This window comes from Acyrthosiphon pisum, chromosome X (assembly GCF_005508785.2).
Source record: "Acyrthosiphon pisum isolate AL4f chromosome X, pea_aphid_22Mar2018_4r6ur, whole genome shotgun sequence".
NCBI lineage: Eukaryota > Metazoa > Arthropoda > Insecta > Hemiptera > Aphididae > Acyrthosiphon > Acyrthosiphon pisum.
In genome coordinates, this window is record NC_042493.1 from 56,906,646 (window position 1) to 56,930,963 (window position 24,318).

The following is a 24,318-nucleotide window of genomic DNA, read 5'->3' on the forward strand; positions in this document are numbered from 1 at the left end:
GTTGTTGATGTATAACGCGTTACCTAATAGATATTGTGATATGATTAATTTGGAATTTATTATTGATATTATAGATAAGTATAGATACTATAGGTAAGTATACCTATATAATAGGTATGTCTAATACCTAGACTGACAAACCGTCTCCGCTCAGAATCGTTTTTCTTATACAGTGATATTATATCATTGAATTCAAATTTAATACTATCCATTATACAGTGACCCACTTGTAACCTACTGTACAGCAGAGTGACATCCACTTACCCACCTTTTTGTTTTATTGATACTATTAAGTTATAATTTGTTAACATTATTTTGGATAAAAGTAAAATCATTTTTTTTTTTCTTGAAGGTGAAAGTGAAGGTGAAGGTTATTTATAGTTGTATGTGTATATATTTTTATTTTTTTATAATGTTGTTGGATTTAGTATTGTAATATTTATAAGTTTTTATGACAAGTAATAACACCAAGCGGTAATAGTGTGATCTGAAAGTATTAAGTTTAGGTAGAAGTCAGATATTATTGTCTTAAACATAAAAAAACCTTAAATTTTAAGTAAATTCCATTGAATACCTTACAGATACAATTAGTCACACAAGCATCATATAATATAACCACATAAAGCAACTCATTAATTCACTCACAATTTGACAAAAATGTTCAAACTTTCAATTGCTTCTCATGATATCTAGTCATTTTTGACTTAAGTCGTTTGTACCAAGCATCAAAGTATTATTTTCGTAGTATTTTGTCAAATTCGGAAATATTAGGAACAACAATTTCCAGTTTTTAGGAATTAAATTAGGGGGGGGGGATAGGAAATTTTAAAAGTAAAATTAAACATGATTTATAAAATTAGGTGAAGTGGGGTAACTGCGACGGAATTTTGAATAGTTCAACTTGATCTGTTAATTTCTCTTGAAATAATTAACTTAAAAATATGATGATTATTGCAATGTACTGATATGGAAGTGGTCTATCTAAGTACACTGTCAACATTATATGAAATATCTTAAAAATATTTTTACGATTGAAAAAAAAAAAAAAAATGTCGCACTTGCCCCTTGACAAGGGGTAAGTGCAAAACGGACTGTTTAAATACTAATATGTACCACTGTTATTTATTAAACGTGAGGTAAGTGCCTTAAACTAAATAATTTTGGCTATAATACTACGTTTACAAAGCTGTATTTGTTCAAATAGTTTAGAAAAAAAAAAATTGATACAAGTCTACTTTTCAAAACGTGAGTGATATAGCAATTATTGTTGATATCAACTCTGATAGCACGCAAACGAATAAACGTACAGTGTTGCAAACTAGATATTTAAACTCCCACTATATTGTAGATTAATTTTCACTATTGATATGAGTTATAGAATTTGTTTTTCCCACCATAATACTGGAAAACGCACTTACCCCAGTTAGGTACTTACCCCACTTACTATTATATAATTTAACAGAAATAAACGACTGTAACATCTCAAAGTACCATCGTTTTCCAATAATTTTCAATAAATTGTGACGCTGCAATGTATTCATGGATCAATATATTGCTGTACCTACATGTTAAGCAAATTTCAAAATAAAATACAACACACAATCATTGTCAAACCATTAATAATAGCTTCCTTGTTCCGTTATTGTATCCTCAAACAAAGCGGTTAACCACATAAAATGTTTCACATGTGATATTATAATATATAATATGTACATAAATATATATAATAATGTGCTGTTATCGTCTCACGTAATTTTTCGAGATTTACTTGAGAGTCATATATGTACATAATATTATATACAACGCCACACCGGAGAGAGAGAGAGAGAGAGACAGAGAGACAGAGAGACAGAGAAAATGTAGAGTTTTGAATTCGACAGACATGCGCGAGTAAAACGACAATAATTATAAATTATTGTTTCCGCGTAAAAGGACAATATTATAATAACGTAATATTATTATGTATCGGTACTCGGGCGCCGGACGTAACAAATTATAATAATAATAACTGAACGAGTATGAGACGCGTAGTTTCCGACGACGACGCGACTTGAAATATTTCCAGACGTGTCTCCAATATAATATTATAGTACCTACGTTAAGGACTCATAAGTCGTAACTTTCCATGCAGGACGATAATAATATAATACTGATTGCATTTGTGGAGAGATCTCCTCGGCCGCGCGATGAGTGTATTATACAAAGGCCAATCGCCTATGACGCGATTATTGGTTACGCTGCATTTTCAGTGACATTAAATCCGACACTCAATTATTTATTAGGCCTAACCACACCAATTGACGCGTCACTTACACTTCAATCATAACTAAAAATATATATAGGTGCCCATGAATTATTTATATAATGCGTATTACGGTAGTACCAGCTATAACGTAGTCTGGGGATTTTCAATGTGCGACAAACACTCGAACGCACCCGATAAGATACGACTGAAAATGGCGTTTTTAGGCCGAGACCCGCAAGGTATACGTCTGAGTTGGGGAGTCACAGAACTTTTTCAAGACATTAAAATAATGAGAAATTATTTTTTTTTTTATGCAAACGAAGGCTTGAAAAGTTAATTTCTAAGTATACAATATTATCGTTTTTAAAAAAAATGTAAATGTTAATTTATAAGTTTATAAGTTTATTTTCTTTATTTTTGGGTCTGAAGACACGTCTTTTACTGTCAGAAAAAGTACTCTGATTATCAAATTTGATGGTGGTTTCTCATAGCAAATTGATGCTCGTTAGGGTCACGGTACTACTACCGAAGGCCGCGTTCGTAGACATAATATAATAATATAGAGCTGCGAGGAAAGTCACTAGCTACTATCTAATAGTGAAATTCCAAGTGCCACGGACTTGAGTGTTTCGCATAGGTGTTGTATACGAGAAAGACGATTTTACATTATACATTTATTTTTACTATAACTACTACAACGCATAAACGCCCGGAGAGTCGGCGACAATTTTATCATATTATTTTGTTATATGGTTGTTACTTAATTTGTTTTTTTTTGTTTTTTGGTTTCCCCCCCCTCCCACCATCCGATAATAATAACACACTCTAACTCGACAAACCGGAGAACAATATTTCACCGCCATTTACCCGTCTACGGGGCGGCGATAATAATGTTATATACGCGCGAGTTAAACGGTATAGGGCCGCCGCTGACGGAGTGAGTATATTATAATAGGTACCTTCCGGACGTTTTATAACTAGACGTCACGCACCGGCGTGTACCTATTATATTATAGGTGGGTATTTGTATATTTATATTTAATGCGTAGGTACGTACGGGATTTCATCAATTCCGGCACAAAGAGCAGCAGCTAATATAGTTAACCCGTCGATTCCGCCAATTTTAACTTGCGGTGAGTTAAGGTAACACGAAATTGAAGTTTTTTTTTTAATATCGATAAAATTACCAATTATTCAAAGCAGCAAAGTATAATATGGAAAACATTAACTTCCCGAGTAAACGAATTGTAATTTAATCATTCGTTATTTATTTGACTTAAGACGCCTATGATAATATTATAATATTATAATATTATAATATACATTTTTATTTTTTTGACAATTACAAAAATGTATCATTGAAAATGTCTATAAATTATAGCTCAAAACAAGTCAAAATATTTTGAAAATGTTATCATGTATGGAAAATTATATAATAAATATTTGGTATAAATGTCAAGTATCTACGGTTATTCTTTACTGAATTACAAAAAATAAGAATGTCGTTCGACGAAAATTCGTTAATTTACAGCTGCAGCTGCAAAATCCATTGTCGAAAAATTTAAGCTTCAAACGCTTATAAAAAATTAGTTTGACTTTCCGGTAAACTTTTTATTTGTTGATTGTAGAAAAACTTATAATAAATCGCTTATTGAATTGTAAAATCTTAGATATAGACTTCCACAGCCGTTATGATGTGGTAGGTATGTATTCACAGCGGTGGTATAATCATATTACGGCAAAAGGAGCGAGGGATGCTAAACGTATTTGTATTTTGAAACAAATTAAGTTTATATATGTTTGAAAAAAAAAACACACACATCATTGTACAACTAATACATTCATCGCTCGTGATATTTAAGTATTTTGTTAACATTTGAACTTTAAATGCGTATAAAAAAAATTATGACTATGTATTTTTAATATTACTCAAACTGTCATCGTAACAATATGTATTAGGATCAAGCTTTTTGATCCAACGAATAAAATTGTATTGAAATTTATAGAAAATAAAACTAAAAAAATTGGAAACTGAAAAGTGAAAATGTCCGTAAACAATTCAAAAGAAGTCAAAATATTTTGGCAGGTTATCTACGGTAATTTCTTTGGGTTACTTACATTAAAAACCAAAAAAAAAAATTGTTGTCAAAAACTGATTTTGTGTAAAAATCTCCGTTTTCCTTTTTTTTTTTTTTTTTGTTTTCCCGGAGCTTTGAAAACTATACTGGAAATTTTAAATGTCGACTTTCCCAATGCACCGACTAGATTGATTCTTCCATTGAATAAAATACTGAAGTTTAAAATCGAAACATTTTTACTGCCTCAAAAGGTGATGACACAAAAATAAAACATTTTAAATATATAATAAAAAAAACACACATCATTGTAAAACCAATACAATTATCGCTCCACTCATAATCTAAAACCGTTATAGGAGGACGAAATATTTGCTTAGAATCATTTTTCGAGAATCAATTATTATAAATAATGGATTCAAATGTATGTAATGAGACATCATACACCAAATATTAAATTAAAATTATTGTTTTTTACAGGTACCCTATATTAACCTCGTATTGTCTATGGATTTTATTATTGTGACAAATACTTTAATGGAAAAATATAAACCTGCTACGCAGGTATATATACTACTCTTTACAGGTAATATTTATATAATTTAATAATTGTAAATACCACAGAACAGGTACAATTAATATGTGCGTATTATTTTTTTGGACTATATTAACAAATTGTATTTGAATCGTTGTATTTACTTTGATATTGTTATATGGTTTTATTACTCATAAAATAAACTAGAAATGGTAGAAACATTTCAACTCATAACGGCTTCAATGTGATTTTAAATTGCTATGCTATTTACACGAACAATATTATTACATTTATATTTAAATAGATCAACAAAACGTGGATTTAATGTCAACAGTATTGCAACATTTGCAGCGCGTTTACGAGGTAAGAATGTACTTTTACTAAGTTATTACAATAACATAGAGAATTGAACAAATATGCATAGTGTCTGATACAGGACCAAGGTTTTCATAGATATCGTGAAATATAAAAATGTGATAAAAGTTAAAACTAATTATGTTTACCCAGTTTAGGAAGCTGTCAACTGTTAGAACAAAAATTGATATAACCTATCATAGGGTCTTTCAATAAACCCACAATACTTTCTACAACTATAGTAACTACCTATATTGTACTTTTATACGCATCAATCAAAACTGAGTGGTTGTGATTTCTTGTCATTTCAAATGTTCAACTACTTATCAGTTATCTTCACATGGCCAAGTTGTCATACGCAGTTAATTTCACTATTATTTCTCAATAATTTCTGCAGACCCCTCAGCCCTTTTCGCTATTTCACTGACTTTTGTAACTCAAACGTGAAAAAATATATTTAAAAACCCCTAAAATGTACATATTTAATTTTCAAATGGCATTAAAATTAAAAATGGATTTAAATCATAACGCTGTCAGTAATATTTAAAATAGAAGTTTCAAAATTTAATTTATTGTTAAATGATTCAAACTTTCTATTGAAAGTTAATATATATAAAAGCCATATCTTATACAATATGCTAACAAATTCACATTCTTACTTATCAACAACCAACACAGATGTTGTTCTTATCACAGTTAAGTTCCATTAAGTTTTCAGTCTATACATCATAACTCCACATAACATAATTTTATAGTTTATGTTATGTCTGAAAAAATAGTTCCCCGTTTATATCAAAATTAATAGGTTAACTAACAAAAACAAATAAAAAATTTGAAAGAAATATAAAAATATAATTTTATTATATAAATAAATCCATATTTTTTTCACTCATATTGTTAGTTCAGGATAGTTTTTTTAGGGGTTTGTTGATCTTTCAATGGGCCAGTATCCCAAATCCTACCTCGATTTCACCTAATCTTTAATGATATACAGAGATTAATTGAACTTGTTGAGTCACTATTTATTTTTTAAAAGTTAAATGGATTAGGTTGTTTAAGGCAGCTTCACAAATTAGAACTTAGTTTAATGTCTATAAAAAAATAGTTAGGCCACTAGATTTTTCTAATCCCCGTGGACCGATCCATCTTAAGTTTACTCTCTGTAGAGTCTACACCATCAAATAATTAAAATATAATTATGTTATGAATGAGTTTAGTCACTTTAGAACTAGTGAACAAATATAATTTAAATTGTTAAATAATAAATGTTAAAAGGAGTTCCTAAATTTAATATAAAATATAGCGAAGAAATACATAATTTTCAATAGTTACGTATACTGTAACAGTAATATGTATTAAAAGTATTAATTGTCTGTCTTAAATCAGCCTCCTTTGTTTTATTATAAATTGTAGTACTATAAGTTATAACATGTGTAAAATAGGAAAATATTTATTTTTTATGGGAAATTGGGAGGTGGCAAAAAAAAAAATAGCCTCGTGGAAATATTGCCTGAATCTAGAATACATCTCTGAGTTCAATAATCGGATTTTGGTTACGTTTCTTCTGAACTTATCTTAACTCAATTGAATTAAACTTTTAGTTGAGTTACTAATAAATGAACTTAATTTTAGTAAAATAAATGTTGAGGATAACTAACACCGAAACTAATATTATTTCCTTTAAATCACAGCTTCTTAAAATATACTGTTCGAGACACCAAACACACTGCGTACTCATATGTTGTGTATTTAATGATTTATCATTCCTATCGTAACCAGTTATAACTTATATGCTATACTAATTATATTTAAAGCTAAAAAACTTCACAATGGTTATAATTTTGGCTGCTCTCCTATTCTCCTGTCCAAAAAGCTTTAAGTCTATCTTCTATTTCAGATCGAAGATAAGTTTGCTAATTTAAACTTTTTATAAACAATAACCTATAAGCTAGATAGTTCACTTCTTTTTTATTACATATTCTTAATTAATTGGGCTTAGACCTGTGCTGTTATAAAATAAATAAATAATGTTCAACATAGGCATAACTAATATTGATTGATAAATAATAATTATAATTTACCAAATGATTTTGTTGACAGTTGATAGGAGTAATTTTGAAATTTCTCAGTGATTTTCATAATATGTGTTTCGTAAATGAAAACCATTAGCTCTTGTTTTGTAACTAAAGTAAGCCTATAGTAAACCTAGTTTAAAAATATTAGTTATTTTTTTTTATAAAACATGTTAGATAAAAAGCCTAAATAATAAATGTTTTAAAAAAATGTAAATTTTATTCTCTTCCCTCGAGAAAAATATACTATATAGGTCAGCTTGAAATTATCAAAATTATAAATCCCTTTTTGCTGACTATTGATTAGTTATAAAAAATAAAGTTTTCAATACGTATTTCAAAGCACATAATAAAGGTAGGAGAATTAGCAGGTAAAATAAATTTAAAGCATATCATGTTGAATTATTTTGCATTTAGAATACCTATACCGATAAATGATAAAAATGCTTAATTCATTTTAAACTGAATGATTGTTTTTAATAAGCATAAAATAACATAATAAGTATCAAATCAAATTTAATTTTTTAAATAATGTTTTTTAATTCGTAAATATACTAAACAAATTTCATACACTTTTCTTAAAACCCAAAATAAACACGCAATATTTTTCCGACTTTCCTAACTGCACACTTTTTTTTTTTTATATCTTTCAGCTTTCCTATCTATTTGAAACAACGACGATTGTTTATTTTACCTTAAGAAGAAAGTGTAAGTTGAGAAAATGTAGTTTTATGAAAACAATTAAGTTTAATGGATTGTAAAATTAAAAGCGGTCCAAATATATATTATACAGGATCAATAATGTTGAAAATTCGTCTCGCTCCGTTCGTGATGCATAGAATAGTTTTGTAATCATTATAAATTATTATAAACTTAACTTAAACAATAAGTCTCATACCATCAAATTATGAATTCTATCAAACTAAATATTACCTCTATACATACACCAAGTTATAAAGTTTAGAGTCATCAAATTGAAGTGCCTAGGATAATATTAAAAACATGATAAGTACTTTAAAAATAATAATAATTTAAATGGTGTAAGTCATAGGTTATTGGGTTGATGGGTTTTTTACAATAACTTAAATCTATTTTTATGAACTTAAGTAAAAATATGTTCTTATTTAGTTCATTATTTAATATTTTTCGTAAAATATAAATATTTTTTATTTACTATAGCTTTGTTTTAATATAAACACATTTTAATTTACCATTTTATGTTATATCAGAACTTTTGAGCAAGAGTATTATTTTAACGAATGTATACTTTTAAGAAGATAATTTTTTAGTGCATTTTTAAGGGTACTTTAATGTGTTTTAAGTCATAAATATACGTAGCTTAAATAATAATAATAATAAGAAGAAGAACAGTAAACAAGAAAAGGTATTTAAGAATATTATTAGACAGACCAACTTAAAAACAGAAAAATATTGGGCATGAATTCATTCATAATAAATCGTGTGAGAAAAAAATATTTAAAAAAAAATTAAATTTCTAAAGAAACAGTGATTAGAGCTCGTTTTTGAGGATATATAAAATAAAGATATTTTGGAATAGCTTAGAATTAATATTACAATTTTTTTTTGTCCACACCATTATATACCATTTTGATTGTAAATACCTAATCAATTCTATTATTATATATGTACAAGGGTTCCTTGAATTAAAAAATATATATGTTTTTTTATTGAAAAATATCCATGCCATAATATTAAGAAGTACAAGTAGAATATTATGATATTTAGTTGAATGATTAAACACGTCATGTAGAAAATATATATAGTGAAGAATCAAAAATACATGTAACGATTACTACTTTTTTTATATTTTTATCAGAATAAAAATCAATATTAATTATATTGACAAATAACTATAACTTAATGTGATTTCTGAATACATAATTTATAGTTTTTATTTTGTTTCCTTACGTTTTTTTTTTTTTTAATATTTTTATTAACTTATAAACTTTTTCTCGAGTGCGGAAAGTTTTTAAAATACAATTTGTCGTACCTACACACATATAGTTTTTATGTTTATTTTTTTTTATTCTGATATACTATGTGTCCACAAATCTCAATAACTGAAAACTTCAATATCTCAACGTTACACAACTCTATTGTTTAATCTTTTTTTTTTTATCTTTAAAGTACTAAAGAATTTAGTTGTTTATAATATAGGTTTATTTTTTACTTAAGCATCGCACACCAATAAAACAACTCCTTTTTTAAATTGTAACTACCCATTTTCATCGCCAATTATTATTTTTATTTTATATTTTTTCGTGAATTTTAGTCATTAAACCGATTTCTAAAATGGCACTTTTATGTTAATGATGTTGGTACGTAATATAATTTTGAATGTTAGATATTATTTGTGTGCGCAACGTGTGACATAATATATTACTTTTATTAATCGGTCGTTTTTTGGTTGGGTCAGGCAGGTCCCCCACTAATTGTTCCTGTGTGCAAGCGTGAAACTTGTGTAGGTACCTATGTACATAAAAAAAACCAATATCATAAACAATATAGTACATTGTATTCTTTATGTATTCCTATTATATAGATGGACAAAAAGATCATTTGAATCAGATCGAAAAATTCTACACTGACATATCGAGTGTTTCCAGTTACGCCGGACACACTTCGCGTGCAATGAGTATGATAAGATTATACTGATATTGACAAGTTTTACGATTTGCATTGATTTACTAGGAGTTCTATTCGTTTCGTGAGATAAATTAAGATAGTTTGGACAGTGAGTGACACCATAAGTGCCTACAAAATATACCGTTTCGATAAAACGGTATATAAAAGATAAGCATAATAATCGTTGTAGTTTGCACGGGATCTACTGAAAAGAGTGGAAAAAACGGACAACGGGCAGTCTGGGGTATTACTGTATTAGGTATATATAATATTATATGGGCGGCAGTCAAGGGATAAAATAGTGCATGAGATGGGCTCCGGCGAGTATTCTGTACCAACTCTTTGACTAGTATTGATTGTGGTCGGAGGGGGGTGGCAGTAGATAGGATTATAATGTGAGATTGTGTGTATGTAAATCGTAGAGTAACGTTCACACACCATTTCTACTTCAGCGTGTCTAGTGTGAGAGAGATTTTCATACAATATATTATTATTATACACACAACACACACACACACACACATAATAATATAATATGTACAATGTACATGTATTATGCTCACACGCGACTTTGCCACATTCGCCATATACGCGTAAACGATTCAATGGTCGTAACCTCGTGACCCAATATAATTTCGTTATCCCTTTAAATAGGGTCGTGTCTAGCCATGGACACCAATACAAAACGCACATAATACACTCGTCGCACACTTTAAAATATATAAATATACGCGTGCGAGTCTATTCGTGATCCTATTAACCGATGCCCGTCTGTCAAACAACAACATTATTCTTGTGAACCATTCGCTAGGAGACTGTTGAATGATATCGGCGTTTGAACATCTACATAATTTAGCGCCATAAATAAATTAACACATCGAGCTTACCGAATAAAGCTAGATTATTTTTCCTTATCGAATAAAACACGAGAACGTGTAAATTATTTGTACCGTCCAGAAAACCTTTATTTATAGATATAATGCGTATAATTATAATATAGCAGTATGGGATTTATCGGATTTCGTCGATCAGCTATGTGGTGGTGCATTAAATTAAGAACTATCCAAAGTTGTATTCTTTAGGCACTTAGCAAATTACCACGGCCGGCCGTATTTCACAGCAAGTATAATAATGTACAATACTGTCCAACGGCCAACACATTTCTTATATAGATAGGTAACAGATAAAGTATAAAACGTATGAAATATTATATAGATCTACCTTTTTATGTCGGTTTTTAATTAAGTTTATCGATTGGGGTGGTACCAACCGCATTTAGTATTTACGACTTACGATTATTCGTATATTTTATATTTTGCTCATTGTAAGTGATTTATAATTATTCAGTATTATGACAAATAATCAGGAAAACAATAGAGAAAAACGTTTTTGTACGGTTAGATATCTAACAGAAGTAGTATTAAATAAAAACGTTTGGGTACAGGGTGGGCCCGACTCCCAGAAATCATAAGGAGTGGTTTAAAATCATTTTACGGACAGGATGAATTCAGAAATTATAGCATGCTTATATAAGCAAGTATGAGAAAGGTCAATGATGAATTAATAAAATAATGCAAATTCTTATATTATATTGATTATTAATTTTTATTGACCTTTTGAAATGCATTTCTTGACCTAGGTAAGTACCTACTAACAATTCATGATAACGTTTTGATGTACTGGAAAACAGTTATAAACCTAATTATTATGTTTTTGAAATTGCGAAAAAAATTTTTAATTTATAGTACTAAATATAAAGATATATTTTCTTTGTAAATGCTTATGTTGCAGTTACAATGGAAAATGTCAGATATGAGAGTATAAATGCAATTAAATTATTATGACAAACACAATACACATGTTAATGTCTTTATATTCAGCTTTAATTCTAAAATTGCATGTTGATTGAAGATAATTAATACATTTTTATATTTGTTTGACGTCAGATTAAAATGTATTCACAAATAGGCTTACAAAAAAAGAATAAAAAGAAAATATAACGATATTTAATTAAATTTGTATACTAAATGGATAAATGTGAAAAAGTGTTACGATATTTATAATTAACTTAACTATTATAAAAATAGATTAAATTCTAAAAATAGCAAACAATTAGCTTTGATATTTGAATTGTTAATGTATAAAAGAGTTCCATGATGTATTATTCAAAATGTAGGGATACACATTATTATATTATTTTAAGCCAACATCTAAGTTTTATAAAATTAACTATAAAACTATTTCATAAGATTTTTTTTTAAATTGATGATAAGTAATAGGTATATTATGTTTATAATGTTATGATAATTTAAAAATATACAATTTGCCAACAGCAAACAATAAAACGACTGAGTAAAAATTAAAATTGTACACAATTGATTTTACATAATTGTTAATGGTACCTAAGCTGAATATTATAATATTTTAAATATTCTGGACCCGAATCAAGCATATTTTAACTTGTTAAACCAAAAACGTATTATATAGTAATTTATTAATACAATGGATTTTTTTTTTCGAATTACCAGTTTTTTTTAATTAATTACGTCCATAAACTATACGAATAAAATTGAATTAACGACGTATGTATACACAACTTTCATAAACGGAAATTTTGTTTTTTAAAATACCATAATTAATTATTACCTACTTAAAAATTTAAAATACGACGCATATTATTATGATATTTTTTTTATTATATGCCAAATTGAAGTAGATGATGTGAGTACCTACCTAACCGAATTTAACTCGTAGTTTACATTAATAGCATCATTATGGTAAGGTACTGAGGCTTACAATACTGAAAGATGGAGTTGCACCTTACGTTTTGTGATTCAATTTTAAATGTTTATCTCTGCCATGTAAATGTTTGCATTTATTTTAGTATCTCGTATTGGAAAATCAATAATGTTTCTCTTGAGAAGTATGTAGCAATGTATTTGTGGTTTTTTTTTATTTATTACTATTGATCGTCTACAACTTTGGCAGCAGAGGCCATTGGATAGTAACCATTGTGTTTAGAATTTATTTTAATATAGCTATGGGTTAGGCATAGAAATAAAAATAATACATAATATTTAAATTGTTTTTAATAAATCATTTAGATTTATAAAGTCTTTAAGTATAATATTCTATTAATATGTGATCTATATTATTATGATAAACCAAAATCGAATCTTAAGCAAGGATAGTGTGTCACTCTTTATTTTTTTCTCCACTTGGTTTTTTTTTATTATTATAATTTAATCATAACTTAATTATAAATTTGAAAGCAACCATGTATGTATAGTGGTTTAGTGCTCAATTTTCATAAATTTCACCAAAGGTAAATGCGGAGATGGCGATAAATAGTGGTGGTGTGCGTACAACGCGTATAGTGCAGCTAACACATCTACATAATATTATTATTATTATACACCAAAATTACGCAATAAATAATCGCAGATAACTATGAGCCATCGTACAGGTAGGTGGTACATACAATAATATGTAATGTTGTATTTTAAAATGTTATTTTTTTAGTAATTAACTCGTGTGATCCGTTATAATAGGTACTCGCGTATCTGGTCGGGTGGTCCTGTTAAAAATGTCGCCAATTATGATCTTTTAGTATTTTAACAATAAAAATATAATATTATAATGCCTATGCTTCTATGGCATAAACACGGTCTTAGGCCGTACTGTAAGATGTGTATTATATTTACGTGCCTTTTAACAATTAATGACGTTCGTATATAGACTATATAATATGCGCATGCTAATAATTGTAATAGGTATTTTCTACTTAATATCATAATTACGTCCTCGTCATATTAGGAACTATTATGCTCGAAATATAATAGCACTAGATATATATTATACACATAATAATATCAAATATGACTGTTAATACGCTGTTAAATATAATAGTAATAATTATACAATTTTATATCTTATTGTGTCGTTTGTGTTTGGAAAAAAATGTATTATACTCGTCTACATCAATATCATGTCTGACAGCCCTAAACTTGAATTAACGTAATAAAATAATAGTAAAAAAAAATATGTGCAAATTTTCATCGGATTTGTAGGTAGGTATACATACTACATATTATAGTGAAATAAAAATTTTAATTAAGTAATTGACGTTTTGTAATAGGATAGTTTATTTGTTTGTACCATCATAGATATTGAATCTATGGCACCATACTACCATGAACTGCGAATATATTTGTTATTTTATTAATAGTTATTGTGAAACGCATCAGACAATCGACGTAATATTAAACAATACGTTTTTCCATCCGTCAGTATCAAAGTGAACCAAAGTCGATAATGGCCAATGTGTATTATTCTAGAATACGAGTAGGTACCTATACTAAAAGTCATTTCTATTATAATATTACTATTTATTAATATATTATCTATACGCCATTTTCATATTAAAATGAGTTAATCCAAATGAGTGATAATAATATGGAGAATTATCAGTGTATGGTTATAGTTCAGGTTTTCTTTTCCTTACCAATTGCGTTAAATATTACATATACTATTTGAGCACATGCCATTTATACGTTCAATTACACAAGTATTATAATCTAATCTATGGCCATAGCGAATAATGGCGCTTCGTTAGTGACGCGAGTGACGCATTTACCTAGGTACAAGTTATACAACCCACGAATCATTTATCGTACCGTCTCACTAAACTTCTGAGCTTTCCGATAAGCTGCCGACCGTGCGTAGGTAGATTACACTATATTGGTACGAAGATATCCGAGTGAATAACCTATATGGTTGGAAAAACTATCTACTCAGACGAATAAAACGAATACCGCCATGAATTTCTTCGCAAACCGGCAAATCACATTAAACATTTCATACACCTTACGCAGAACTGCAGATCAAATAAAATATAGCGTGTCTATGGAAATATATTGTATGAAAATCGAGTGCGGGATTGAATATGGCGCCGCTATATTATACACTCCTGCTGGAACTCGAACTAAGTGTGTATAATATATTTGAACGTGACAATCGTGATATCAAGATTGTAAGTGGCGGAGTTAGAAATATAATACATATCCGCGGGAAGTGTATATATGTACCCAGCAGAGTATCCTGAAATCTGATATAGGTTATCGATTTTTGTTACCGGAAAAACGTCGTATTGGTTTAACAACGGGTGTACGGGTATTAGACATAATTTACAATCTGCCGATTCGTTTTTTTTTTTTTTTTTAATCGCACTAATTTATTATAAGTTGTTGTGTTAGATAGAATGGAAAGTATTGGTTTATGTTATAATACATATCAGTGGTGTAAGTTGCGCCGAAGTTCGGTGATTGTTGCAAAAGTTTATAAGAGCTGATTTTATATAGACCAGCAGGAGTCTTCACCCCCCTATACACTCCTGCACACTGCAATACCTACCACCAAACATATTTATACGTAAGGTACAATATACCATTTTAATTAATTATTCAATTATATATAATTTATTAAAAAAATTAAGAAGTACCTAGTTGTTTTTTTTTTACTCTGTTATTTTAAAACTTTACAGTAAACCTATACAAAAAAAACTTATCATATCTGTGTAGCAGCGCTGAATTTCCTGAATACATTCTCTGTATTGACAACAAATTAACGGTCGGTTTTAAGTAGGTAAATATTCCAAGGTGACTACCCAATTATAGGTTTTAAATAATTGTTTAATGTTTATAAACATCTAACCATCGATAAGCTTCTAACACAATATGCAGAATTATTAGTATAGTATAAGGTATGGTTAAAATAAATTTTCCAAACTTGCAAAACAACTTTAACATTATTCCATGATGCCTTAATGATAACTAATTGTAGACGGAATTTTATTTTACTTATTAAAACTTTTGTAAATTCGATTATAATATTAAATATTATACACAATATGATATATAATATTATCTTCACTAGAACTATAAATATTTAATTTACTTTTTAGAATGACGAACACAAAAATTAATAATAAAATAATAATACGAATTATCTTAAACGAAAAAAAAATAAGAACAGTACAAAAGTTTAAATATCATACTTTTAGCCTTTAGGCTGAGTATATAAATTTAAACGATCTTATTTGTTCATTAAAATAATTATACAAATGTGATTGACTAACTTATTATTAAAACTAATGTTACAAGACAAATTATGTTTTTTAAACTTTAATCAAATCTGGTTGTTAAGTTAAAAATAAACGAATAATTTATTTTGTTTTTGTGTTTACTGTTTATTAAGTATACTCATATAAACTATACTCCTTTATGAGTTTTTTGTTTCATGTTCATTGTTCGTAGAACGTGCAAAAAAAATTGCTTGGGTTTAAATATTTTGTTTAAGAGAATGTTTTGAAAATCCCCTAAGCATGGTAATTAACAAATATAAATAAATTATGTTTATTACGTGTACAGTAATTAGTTAGTATCCCACAAGCGGAGTAAAGAAGAATTTTAATCAAAATAAAGATAGGTACTTAAAATAGCTTTTGATTATGTTTAAAAAATGTATATAACATGTAAGTGTACCTAACCATTTTTTATTGTTATCAATTGTTTTATATTTAAATTTGTATTACACAATTATATGTACACATAATTATAAATGAATATAGTAATATTACTTATTTTAGCTTATATATTTATTATATAAAAATAAGTTTTCGATAAAAATATAGTATTAACCTAAAATATATTATACACTAAACAGATGAGCACTATAATAGGTTATCTACATACAATTTATTCAAGATATTTTTCTGAATTAATTTTATTTTCATATAATTATACAAATTATTTCTAAGTTGGTGTTTTAAATTGTAGTATAATTACACACACGTTGTTGAAAAATTGGCTACATAATAATTTGTAAAACTGAAATTATGTTAATTTATGTTAAAGTATGTTTACTATAAATTTGAAATACCCAAGTTAATTACTCGGTAGTTTATTTTATAATATTTCAGGTATATTTTAAAATTATAAATTTATTAGTTGATTTTTTAAAATAAAGCCCAAAAATAATTTATTTGAATACATATAATAACTAGAAATATTTTGTTCTTTAATACTTAAACTATACTTCTGGGACTAACTGTTTGAGAAATTCAAAACTAACATGCAGGGTAACTATATATATTATATAGGAACCTACCTAAGTATAGAACAAAAAAGTAAAATAAAAATGAAACACTGTTAACAGTAAGTAGAGCATTGTCAAAACTCAAAAAAATAAAAATATAAAGAAGAATAACCGAACATAATTATAGTATTATAATGGCATGTTTTTGTGATAACATGATTGATTCCAATATCAATTGCCGAGAGGGCAAATAGGCTCGGTATGAATTCAACCGTGAAAAAATAACTGATGACATTGTGTAAAGCATTATTCATTGAAACAAGAAAAAATTGATTATTTATATATATGTATGTATAATATGTATTCATGTACAAAACAAATGTATACACATTGAGGTAGGAGTAACGATAAAAGAGAGGAATGCAAATAAAACTATTTTATTACAATTGTTTTTGAGGGATGTTGTTTCCGGGCTGGTTCCAGCTGGGGAAAAAAACAATTTATTTCTTCATATAGGTGCTACATCATGGCTTTCAATCCCTCTAGCGATTTTGATTTCATTTTAAATATTAAGTTTTTATAATATCGATTTAGAGTTGGCCATAAAGTGCTGTTGGCATTTCCAACGATGGGAATTCGTCCAAACAATGCGTACATTTGGTGTAGGTATTATCAATTTTATCAATGAATGGAACCATTGCATTTTGTGTTAAGAATGAAATTACAGTTTAATATTTATTTGTATTTTGACATTTTGTTCGATGATATATTAATTATACCTAATAATAATAAGAAATGTTGAGTATCTTTGAATTCCTACTTAAGTTCTAATATTAGTAATAATATAAATCGACAAGAATAAAATAAAACAAATACAAAACAAGAACATTGATTATTTGATGAAGATTATCCATTATGACAATGTATGGCTTACATGCACTTCCATAAAAATAATATTTGTATATAACATATTATATATTCCTGATTGTTTTAAACTTTAATTAACAACATTGTCCCTTCACTCAAATCTTAGTAAATATTCTTACAATTCTTTTTATAGACAAAAACAAAAACTATAAAATTACAAAATGTATGTAGGAATAACATTTAGGATTTTAAGATTAATCATGAAAAACTGAGCATAATATTATACTTGCTGTTGGCCATATTATTATTGATGAAAACATACAATGGTTATGACAATGGTTCGTGCTAAAACCTTGCTAACATTTAGTTTTTAAAGTGTAAAATAAATGACGAGTGTTCTAAAACGTCATAAAATATTTAACTACATAATAATAATATACCTAGTAGATTAATAACAAGCACGTTAACTAATTAGATAGACAAAAAAATCACATACCTACTTTAAAATTAACTTACTCGTGATGTATATTTCAATATTTCATATAAGTATATAACCTAGTGGTTGTCAAATAGGAAGAAGATGAGAGGGATAGATCATCCACATAACCTTTTTTTCAGTATTTATATACCTAATATTATAGATTATGTTTTTAATGAGCAATAGTAAAAAATCAGCCAACCCCCAGAATGACAAAATAATTTTACCTCCATTGATAATATAACCTAATCCTAATGGAAAAACTCTATACCGAGCAACACTGCAACAGTACTGCATGGTACTGAAACCATATCGAGCTTAACTATAAATTATAACATGCGCTGTGTATAACTTAATGCGCTTAGAACATTTGAAGAAAAAGTGCCTATATTGACTAATGCCATAGAACATAGATAATAATTATAAAACGAATATATTAAAATAAATAAATTACCTCTTCAATTTGAAATCAACAATTATAAAACATCTTTATTTGAAGTCTTTGTGTCATTTGCTGACTTATATCAACGTTAAATTACGAATACGGAAAAATAGTGTAAATTCAATACGAGGCACATGCGTACACTAAAATATTAAACATACATACATAGGTACATACATACATACATGGTACATACATAGGTACACACATACATACATACATTACTCTAATATGCGAACAAGGAATCATTAGAGAAAGAAATAGAGGATCCCAGCTGAGCGATGGAATTGAATTATATGAACGCACGTCAGCTGAGTCACGGGTGATTTTGTAGAGACGGGAAGGTAGAAGTCTAATAGAGTATGAAATCCGATAAATTCGCCGTTTTATATTCAACCGACGAAATGGCGTAGGGTAGAGTAGGGAAAAAAAGCCGCCCTCCTTGTGAAATCCTATCGGACAGCCAGTACCCAATGACGTCTAAATTGACATTTCACATACGTAACAAACTGGTCTTAACTAGTTCAATATGAAAATATATTAAAGCATACAAAAATATACTAAAATTCGATAATAAAAATCTCTAGGAATTACATGAAATTGAAGCAATTACTACAGGCGAAATAACATTAGGTACAATAGTTTCAAAATTATATTTTAATAAGTAGTGCTTGAGTTTTAAATAAAATAGGTACTTGGCGTATTATTATTAATTAACTTTGGTATGCTATATTAACTTTTTTTTTTAATAAACCAATCTGAGTAAGTAAAGAAGTTTGTTGTCCAAAAATTTACCACCTAGGGAAAGTTGAAAATTTCATTAAATCACAATCAATTGTCATGTATCAGTGACATAAATTATTATCATTGAAATGTCATACTAATTAAATATTGAATATGAATAGTTAAATATTATTACCATAAAATAATGAACCTAGATGAATTCATTAACACTATACATTTTAAATAAATGAACGGTGAATATTTCTACTTATATTACATACAGTGGGTAAAAGTATTTAAATATTCGTATTCGAATTTTCATTATATATTGCTTTTTTTTTAAAAATATTTTATGTAAACAATCATTGCGTTTTAAATTGCATATAATGTTTTCAAAGAACTATATTCATTTATTAAACTACAAGAAAACATGAATATTTGAATAATATTGATTCATAATTCATGAAATTTGTACGTTCTAACATGAAATTAATTATGTAAGTATAATATTAGACAACAATACACATTAAAGTATAAAATATGTTTATGCGTAATTTGTATGAATTTATGAAACAGTTGTAAAAAATACGATAGTATAATATTAACAAAAAGCGTCAAGTGGACCAATTAATAGTATTATCCCCATTACTAGGTTTTTCGATACTCAGACTTCTTTTACATCAGCATAAGAAACTCTTATAGGTACTTGTTTTCGTTTTTTGTTTTAATACGATGATATTCAACGCTTGTTGACGAAGTTTACTAAAAATGATTATTTTTCTGTACTGTCATATTGGATTAACATATTATCATTCACTTTTTATAAAAATTTTTCAACTAAAAATGCAAATGTACAACAAAAAACTTAAACATCAGAATTGATTTCTATAAAATGTTTTATAATAATGTGTATTGAATAAATACAAATTGATTTGATATTGGAATTACTCTAACGTCGTATAACTTATGTAAAGCTAAAAAATAAATAGTCGATCAAAATTTTCCAGAACTATTATTTTTGAAACTAAATAAAATACAAGGAAGTATTAAATTTTAAATATTTCAGTACACACACTATAAGGAAAAAACAACAACATCATCATTATAAGACCAACAAATCCTGTGCTCTACTTAGAAAACAATTGATTTTTACTCCTCAAAAAAACTTATTTACCTGAATTAAACAAAAGTTTTCATACGATTATAGTTTATAAATTATATACCTAACAGATGTGCAAGTCACGTTTGAAACAGTGTTAAGAAAAATAAATCTATAATTTATCATTGTTACAGTACCTGCTGAAAGCAGAGTGAAAATGTTCGTATACACATATTATATATAGTTAAAAATTAAATTAAAAAATGTATCTTAAAATTTATCTATATTATATACCAGAAGGGCAATAAAACAACATAGGTCCTCAACCAATTATACGAAATCCTTGGACGTCAAAACAAATCAACCGAAAAAATCAAAACGAACATCACTGTGCAGAGTAATTTAAGCATTGATAAAAAAAAAATTAAATCATATTTTAAAATATAGTTTAATCACTATTTAAATATCAAATAAGAAAAAGATAATATATAAATGATGAATACCTACCAAGAATAATAATAATAATGTAAAGTTTCGGATTTTTTTATGAATATTATTATGTAAAATTTATTGTGTCACCTGTTGGAATAGGTAGGTACACAATGATTTTTAATCATTATAACTTTATATTTTAAAGTTTATATTCCAGTGAAAAAGATATGTCATCTACTCGTTATTTATCATAATAACTGTCTTAAAAGTATGAAGCCTCCGCAAAGCACTTTCTACAACGTCACACGTTCTTATGAGGCTTCAACGTAAATATAAAGAAACACCTGTGTGTACAAAAAAAAAATATATTATAATTTAATAACGTACTCTCGTCAAACCTTTGAACTGATATACTAACAATAAATAATCAGAAATCGAAAATAAATTATTATTTTTTTATTTCAGTTACAATATGTCCCTGTATCCAATGGTTTCTGAGATTTATTAGGTATATTTAAAAAAAATTAAATCAATTTATTATCAAAGTGCTCTTTTGTAACTTTTAATATATAGGTGCGTTAGGTGTACGTATATAATAGGTATAGTCATGGTTTAATTAAGTTTTCAACGACTCTTTAACGATTCTTGTCCATAAGTTCATCTGTTATATACTTATATCACGACGCCTTTTATTAAAATCAATTTAATGTTTATTTTTTTTATTTTGTAGATAAGGAGTCTTTTCAGCTAAAGTTTAATTACATTTTTTGACAGAGAAAAGAATCTGCAATATTATACCTATCAAATAAGTGGCATACTGAACAAACATCGATTATCTAAAATATATTTTAATATGTTACACAATACTATCCTATATATTATGAGCCATGTGGGGTCGACATTTCTCTGTTGTCCTCCACAAATTGAAATCTTTTTTTTTTTGAAAAAATGGATTTGGTTTTGGTTTTTTTGGATTAATTCGATATATTCTATCAATCTCTAAATTAAAACAGCTGTCTCTATCGTTCATTGCACATTTAAAAATAGTTGTACCTAAGCATGCAGAAACTGATAAATGATAATTGGACATGATTGGTAGGTATTCAAGAACTTTATAATGATTATTTGTTATTAAAGATACATCATTGATAGAATAACAACTACAGACAAATATTACTTAAATAGTAATAATAATAAAAAAAAACTTAGTCTGTGAACTTTTTAACGTTTTATGCACTATTATAAGTCTAATCTGAACATCTCGATAGTATAGTTTTATTAATAACTTCATTGTAGCATACCTCGTTAGTGTTCCAGCGATGTCTTTGAACAGGAAAATGCTCAGCACGTGGCAAACTCTCCAAGTTATCTGGCAATTTAATTGGTTCCCCTTCTGAAAATGTAATTAAACGTTCATAGCATGATAAATACTTTATGTTTTACAATCGTTTAATGAATATATATAACACATTAATGATACAGCATTAATACAGCATATACCTACTAATAAAAATTTACTGATATTTTTAAAAATATCTAAATCAAGATATTTATGTACCTATACAAAAAAATTACCTATAGGTAGATGAAATTCAATTAAAAAAAAAAAAAAATTATATGAACATACGATATAATATATATATAATATATATAATATATAATATATATAATATATAATATATATAAATATATAATATATACGATAACATATAATATCATTATAAAATAACAAAACAAGCACCAACATAATAAACAAAGGAAAAATTACAGTAGTAGTTATAATAACATTTCATTGTAAGTCTCTCTATAATATTATTTTACAAAAACTGATTACTTATGCAAATTAAAAAAAAAATCCTTATTAATATTTTATCTAACTTTATAAGATATTATAAATTAGGATTAAAGTTCAAATCTTTAAACTTTTAAATACATTAAAATATAGTTTTGTATACAATTCATTTTCTAAGGATAAGTAAGCAATTTTACCCGTCTTCGTGTTATTTACTTAAGAAATAGTGAGGTCCATAACACGTAACACAATTTTCACTAACCCATTTAATTCGATAAAAAAAAAATCAATTTATGTAATTTTTATAATGAAATTATTTAAATATTAATGTATTTAATACATTTTTGAACAAAATATTTTAATTTTTAGTTATTGAACGTATAGTTCGACAAACTTAATATAAAACTATATGAATATTAAGTTAAATATTTTAGGAATTGCTTAGGAATTAGTGATTAAGTGATTTTTAAGCTAGCTTATAATTATAGTTACATGATATATCGTACACTATGTAAATGTTTATACCATTGTCAATAAGTACGTAATGTCTGTGTCAATGAAAAAAAAAAAATTATATTTTAAAGTTAAATGCATTAAGACACGTCCTTTTTTTAACAAAGTATAAAAGTTATGACTGTGTATTAGAGCACAAAAGGTGTAAAATGGTATAACACACAAATAAAATAAAATACTAGGTATACCTACTTCAATACGACTATAATTATAGGCGTTATAAATTTAAGTTTTTAAGTTCGATATTCCAATATGTATATTTTAGACAATAACGTTACAAAAAATGTTCATTATTAGCAAAGACCAAACGTTCGTATAGTTTTCACCCCAATAACATCACTTATATAGAAATATTTTTAGTTGAATGAGTTACTAATATCGATGAGACAAAAACCACTGACAAACGTATATTTAGTCAAATATTACTTATTAAATATTATGAAATGTATAAGAATTATGAATAAGTACTGAATGTCAATATTTAGTCAGTAAAAATCGTGTGATAATATCTGCTATTTTTAGATAAACCAAAAATATGCTTGTGATGTCAAATACCTACCCATTCACTTGTAGTTCATCAGTCATCGCTAATGGTTTCCAAGCAAAAATTTAACATTTTATTGATATTGATATTGATTTCAATACATGTTTACTGATTACATTATGATTTATGATTCTATTAAGCTATTAATTAAAACGGTGGTGACTTAAGTTATATTATTTTAGTTGAGTCAGACCTTGATCAGACTTCTGATTAATTAGGGAATAAAGTAATTGTAAAGTTATCAACAAATTCTCAGTTCGGGTTGTAACAATTAATACTTACGGAAAATCCTACAAAGAGATTCTAACATCACTACCAACCTATATATAACTGCAATAGTATTAAATAAATGTTTGATGAACATAAAAAAAAAAACAGTTGAATTAGTATTTGATATAGGTACTAC

The 24,318-nt window shown here is 27.1% G+C and overlaps 1 protein-coding gene across 4 annotated transcripts in view; it reads right to left on the reverse strand.

Annotated features, from left to right (window-relative positions):
• LOC100574895 (calmodulin-binding transcription activator 1) overlaps positions 1 to 24,318 on the reverse strand; it is a 118,744-nt gene that overhangs the window by 79,058 nt on the left and 15,368 nt on the right. For all 4 annotated transcript variants that reach the window (XM_029487424.1, XM_029487421.1, XM_029487420.1 and 1 more), the window contains exon 3: positions 22,365 to 22,456. In XM_029487424.1, the coding sequence (XP_029343284.1) occupies positions 22,365 to 22,456 (92 nt within the window). The remainder of the gene's footprint in view (positions 1 to 22,364; positions 22,457 to 24,318) is intronic.